Source organism: Copadichromis virginalis, linkage group LG7 (genome assembly GCF_057382275.1).
Source record: "Copadichromis virginalis isolate Kocher_CV1m ecotype Utaka linkage group LG7, C_Virginalis_male_GT1.1, whole genome shotgun sequence".
NCBI classification, from domain to species: Eukaryota; Metazoa; Chordata; class Actinopteri; order Cichliformes; family Cichlidae; genus Copadichromis; species Copadichromis virginalis.
In genome coordinates, this window is record NC_140624.1 from 39,808,077 (window position 1) to 39,814,076 (window position 6,000).

The following is a 6,000-nucleotide window of genomic DNA, read 5'->3' on the forward strand; positions in this document are numbered from 1 at the left end:
ATATTCCATGGTGACTTTCGATATATTATTCATGAATTCAATTTACCCTGATAATGAACTGAAAGTTCTTGGAAATAAAATGATCTTTCACCTTGATAAAACAAAAGAATAACTTACAGTATGCTTCAGTGTAAACTATAATTATAAGTGTCTTTTGATTTACACACAAATGAGTTTACTTTCCTAATGGGTAAGAAAAAAAAGATCACTAATCATGAATCAAAAACATCATAATTGCTAACAGCTGACTGCAGCATCTGTAAAAATGGAGATTTAGTATTTGTCTAATCTCACCCACACTTTTATAAATCAACACCTTTTCGATACATCTTAGAAAGAGGTATACTCACCCCATTCTTAGGGTAGGCCACCCATCCCAGGTCTCCCATCACAGAGCGGGAATCCAGCAGGTTCACTGTTGAAGGTTGGGAATACAAAGAATTGTTAGTAAAGATGAGCAACAAGCTGATTCATTAGAAATGCAAAAGGAAGAAGAAATATAAATCCTCACTTTGTTTACCCCTCCCTTATTATACCAAGTCACCAAGATAAAATGATTTACACATATTCAGCTAATGAAGGCCAGGGCTTGCTGCATCACAAAGCCTGATTGGTGAATAGACTCAACTGGATGTGCTAAGAACTGATGACACCTTAGTCACAAAGAAATGCTTAAGAAAATAGAAGCCAGACATTATACCTATTACAGATTCATTCATCAGAGCAAATATTTGCCCAAGTCAAAGGATTTCTATCCACATTCATTTGTCAAAAATAATTCCACATATAAAATCTATTGAATTAGAATGTGTGCGTGAATGAGAATGTGGGATCTTGCTAACCAAAAACTCCCACACAACTTTGTACGCACAATTCAGTGTCTGCAACACAACTCAAACTCAAACTAATCCATTAAAAAAAAGGAAAACCTCCCTGCTCAGCTTCCCGGCTGAAAGCTGTCAAGTGCAATTACTTGATCACTTCAAATCCTTAAAGTGTGTTTCCATCAACTCTTGTGCAAGACTGGTAACAGCGGAATCTCGCAAGTTGCGTGTGTGCCTTCACATGCTTCTTCCGCATCAAATGCACAACAGGTCTTGACAAAAGAGCCTCTCGTGAAGGCAATTGTCATCTCAGTTTTTTGACATATTTGGAGGCACTAAACAATATTCTCTTTAGTGGCTTGTTAGTTTTATCTCAACAAAAGCACATGTCAACATCTGGAAAATATTAGATGTTTACTGAACCTAAGCTCTCATTATAAACATACTGGATATGGCTGAGATAGGCAGATGTTAACACCCAGGTGCAGAATCTGACTAAATCATTGTGGCCACATGACTGGGCGAGAACAAAGCAGGTTAACACGTAGTATATTAATGATGTGACACAGTTTACAACACCGTATGCTGTCATAAACTGAGCTCATATTCTGTTAAAGCAGAGTTCAGTTTTCTTTATCTCCTCTACGATAACATTTAGCTTGTTCTTTGTTTGATACAATGTGTACTCAAACAATAAAAGAAAAGTCCAACCAAGTGACCCATAGACAAGCTTTTATACTTGAAGCAGATTAAGAGATAGACATTAGAAAATATTGCTAACTGAAGCAAACATTATCTGTATCTACCTACAACAGCAGACAAAGGGGATACTTCTCCTTGCCGCGTCTCTCTACCTGTTTTTATGACTAAGTAGTTCATGTCTAAATTGAAGCCTTTATTCTATTTTGGTTAAGCTCTGTCACATGTTTAACTTCATAAGAAATCTTTTTGCATCTATGTTGTAAACATGAAATCTGATGATGAACAACAAAAAATAAGACTGGAAGTGAAAAACAGAAATTGCATTTGAGTCTAGCAGGGGACTGGTGGACACACTATGCATTAGGAGACATTTTTCTTTAACCCATCACAGCTTAGCCAGGTTGGTAAAAACAAATCTTTAAGACTTAACCTCCTAAAAATCTTGGATAAGGTAAAACTTCTGCTGTTCTTTAAAACAGGTTTTCACATGTAACATTTACACAAACCAACCATTAATGTATGTAAAAAAAAAAAAAATCAGCCAACTATCCAAAAACACAATTTCAGAAACATTGGTGACTTTCTGACCAGCTGTTGAGTGTAACATTTACAGTTACATGTGCTGTCATAAAACAACCAAACTACACATGAACCCTGCCCTAATGTAAACAAAATGATAGGCATCCATAAATAATCTGCATCACAAGGTGTACTGGTGTATGCAGCGTTGCTCAATATCTCAGACACAGACGTTCTGCAACCCCGAGCACCACACAAACACACAGACGTAGACACACCTCCTGTCTTACTGTCTTCACTGTTCTACAGAGAATAATAAAAGATGTCCTTAGGAGGCGATTAGACAACTAATTAGGCCATAAAGAAGAGATAAGTGATACTGAACTAGATCATAAGGGATATGTTACCTCTTTCCCTCTCTTGTTCTCTCTAAGGATTAAACCACCTAACAAGTTAGAGCTCGGCTATGACAATGATCTATAGCACTTATTATTAAAAGTCATCTCAGCTAAATGAATGTAGTGATTTAAAGTCTTGAGTGACATTACTTCAAGGATACATATTTTAAATCCTTTGAAGGATGCGGATTTTTAACATTGGAAATACTGATAAAATTCTCCTCAAGTTAAGTGTTGTTGCTGTTAGACAAAGGACATTTATTTTCAGTTACACTGAAACTATGCAGTTTTACTCCTTGACCTAAGTTATCTTTAACAGTCTCGTGTGTAACCATATCTTACCTGTTACTTTTACCTGCACATATGAAATGCGCAATTTTAATTAATGCAGTCCCCTCATCTTTTTTTCTTTTTTCGCTGTGTGTACCTTGTGATGTTTGATTTTGACAATTTACGTGTTAGCTCAGAGTTCTCTGGGATTAATGGTCTGTTTTCTCCTCCCACACAGAGAGAGGCAGACAAATATTCTTTCTTTCAAGCCATTTGGTGTAATTACTCCAGATTCACCATTTCCATTTGATCAATGCCACAGCCAACAAAAAGTAAAGTGAAAGCTTTTAAAATCCGTTTAGGCTCCCAAAACCCCATATCTTCCTCGTGTCACACATCATGATTAATCAAACACAGTAATAATGTAACAGATGTGAGGCTCTGGGATGTACTCTGAATTTCATTAGTTTTTTAAAAATGAGCTGATTAGTTTCAAGAGACGGAATTTTCAATATGGTAATGTGTGCACAACTTCCTTTTTATTTATTTTAATTTTTGAACAATTGTATCCTGATTTAGTAAGTAAGTCATTTAAATGTACTTAGTGAGACTGGCGAATAAGTGAAAACCAAACATTTACATGAGGTTAGTAGCATGCTGTCAGATAAGAACTTCCTCTTTTTCAAAACAAAACCTGAGATGGGCAAGTGGCCAAAATACCCAAATATTTTTCAAATTTGTCTACACAAGCAAAAAATAAATTCCTTAATTGTATTTTTTTTTTAACTAATTACAATTAATTAGTCAAATGAGAGAAGAGGCTAGTTTAATTATGGGCTTCACTCACCTCTCCAATTATGCATGCAGTGCTATGGTGATTATCCTTTGCAATGCAAATATCTGTCAAATGAATCTAACGTTGGTTTTAAATGGTTAACCTCTGGTAAATGGTTCTTGACTGGCTGGGTGTTGAACAGCTTCATTTCTGGTGTTTGGTTAAGTAAAAGTTTAATATCTTTTCTCTGCAAATTAGAATGAGATGAACAGGTTTTAACCTGATAGTTGAAGACAACAAAGAAAACAAATGTCTGCGTATATGCCAGATGTGAAAGATCAAATGCTGGCATGTTTTTTTATTTCCCCTTCACTCACTTCATTGACTCCATCCTGAAGCTTGGCTTTAAAAAGGCTTTGGCTTAAAAAAGGGGGGTATTCAAGTATTTTGACAGCAGGTTTTGATACTAATGACGAATAAATGTAGGTGTATTTTAACCACATGCATATTTTCATTATTTAATGAAACAGTGCACCTTATCACATTAAGGATATATTCATAGATTGAACACGAAACATCATGATTTCCTGGATTCAATAAAAAAGAAAGAAAAGAAAGAAAGATATAATATAAACAATCTTTGTGAACTTTTCACGTGCTGGCCAATGACGCCCTGCTAAACGCTCCAGGACCCCTCAGTGTCCTGTGGCCAAATATTGAGAACTTTGGTGAATATAAACTTTTACCAAATAAATCTGCCATGTGGAGAATATGCTGCTTGATGAATGTGCTCTCTTTCCCGGATAATGCTGTCTAATAGCTCCAAACAATGGTATTCATCTGGAGCTATTAAAATGCTGCTCATGCAGACAATGGCGTGGGAACAGTATTTGGCAGACTATTTTACACTTCTTACTCAGTTTTTTGTGCCTACATTGTCAAATATTTATCCTTATTTTATGCCACTTTACAGTTGCCCACTTTTCACATTTAGTAGGACAGTGTAGGTGTGCATTTGTTCAGATGATAAGAATATTGCAGGTATTTTGCAATATACTGTGGAACTGAGGAAATTTATGAGCGGTCACAGATTAATCTGACATGATAAGTGCTGAAAGAACCAAACATGAACAAACCTATAAAGGAACAAGGCAAGCCCAAACTAAATGAGTTTTCAGGGAAATTAAGTTATTGTCACACCTAAACGTCAGCATTTTAATAAGTGGGAAGCCAAGCGGTCAATTTAATTTTAGAGTCGTTTTACAGTAACTACCGAGAGAGAAAATAAATAAATACAAAAATAAAAATGTGAATTTGCATTCTTCGTCCAGTCTATGGTGAGCACCTTACACGCTAAAGACAAAAATGCTAAAGAGTGATACGGAGATTTTTGCAGCGCACTGTGAGTCTGTTGGCGCTGCCATGTCCTCAGAGGAATGGTTATCAGAAAGAGACATGTTCTGTCCAAAGGTCTTTTTTTATTCGACCCTTTACAGTTTGGGAACACAGAGTCATTGCACACACGGGGCACACAGCTGTCATAAAGATAATCTGTTTGTATTAATATTATATACGACCTCTTTCTGCCGTCAAACGGCTCCAGAAACGAATAGACCAGCCAAGGAGTCTGAGACCGATGGTCTGGGCACCAGCTGTGGTACGAGCAGACCTTTAACCGCTTTTCGGCGCCCGTTAAAGCCTAACCAAACAGCGCTGTCAGTAACCCTAAATCCTTCCTGTTTTAGTTTACCTTCGTTTGCGGGAATGCACCACGCTCCAAGAAATGCCAGGCTCCAAATCCATGTCCATGTCACCAACCGAATGCCACAACTCCACCAACGAGATTGCATGGCGCATCCAAAAAAACCCAAAACCAGCAACAAGATTTTTTCTTAAACAACAGCAGTTTCGGTCAGAACAGAAGGGGAAAGCGTAGTGAAACCATCTGTCGCGTTATGAGTCCGCTCAGAAAGATGGGGATCATGTTATGCGGCGGCAAGAAGGAGGCAATGAGGAGCCGAGTGCGCTCTGGTTTTGGGAAGGCGGGCAGCGCGTCGGGAGGCGGAGTGAAGCTCAGTCTCTCCAATCACAGACCCTCCACAGGTGAACCCCACTGCCGCTGAACTCATTTCTCCAATAATCGATTACCCCTCACTCATTACTACCTCTGTTGACCGTAAAAGCATTACTTACCGTTCGTATTAAGTTGCCCTCTCCTGCTCTGCGTTTCTGCACGATTGAGACTTGCTACAAAATTGGATTTGTAAAGAACAGAGCGCAGGTACTTTGAGGTGTTTTTTAAAAAGAAAAAAAAAACATATCCCCGTTGTTTCAGTCCAGCTGCATTGCTTTCAGTTATGTGGGTTATCAGTGCTTGTATTCAGTTTTTGACAACATGTTTATAACGCAACAACTGCCGTTTTAACTACTGAGAGAATGTTTAAAGACGCATTATTTGACTGCTGCTGCAGCAGTGTTTGCTTTATTATCTTTCAGTAGTTCTTGGTGTATC

General features: G+C 37.7%; 1 protein-coding gene across 1 annotated transcript in view; it reads right to left on the bottom strand.

Moving 5' to 3' along the window:
- Positions 1–5,486, bottom strand: part of epha5 (EPH receptor A5) — a 63,822-nt gene extending 58,336 nt beyond the window's left edge. Inside the window, exons 1-2 of the mRNA XM_085463344.1 lie at positions 5,239–5,486; positions 351–415 (exon numbers count right to left, since the gene is read on the bottom strand). Of these exons, the coding sequence (XP_085319470.1) occupies positions 351–415; positions 5,239–5,338 (165 nt within the window). The 5' untranslated portion in view covers positions 5,339–5,486. The remainder of the gene's footprint in view (positions 1–350; positions 416–5,238) is intronic.
- Between the last annotated feature and the right edge of the window lie 514 nt (positions 5,487–6,000).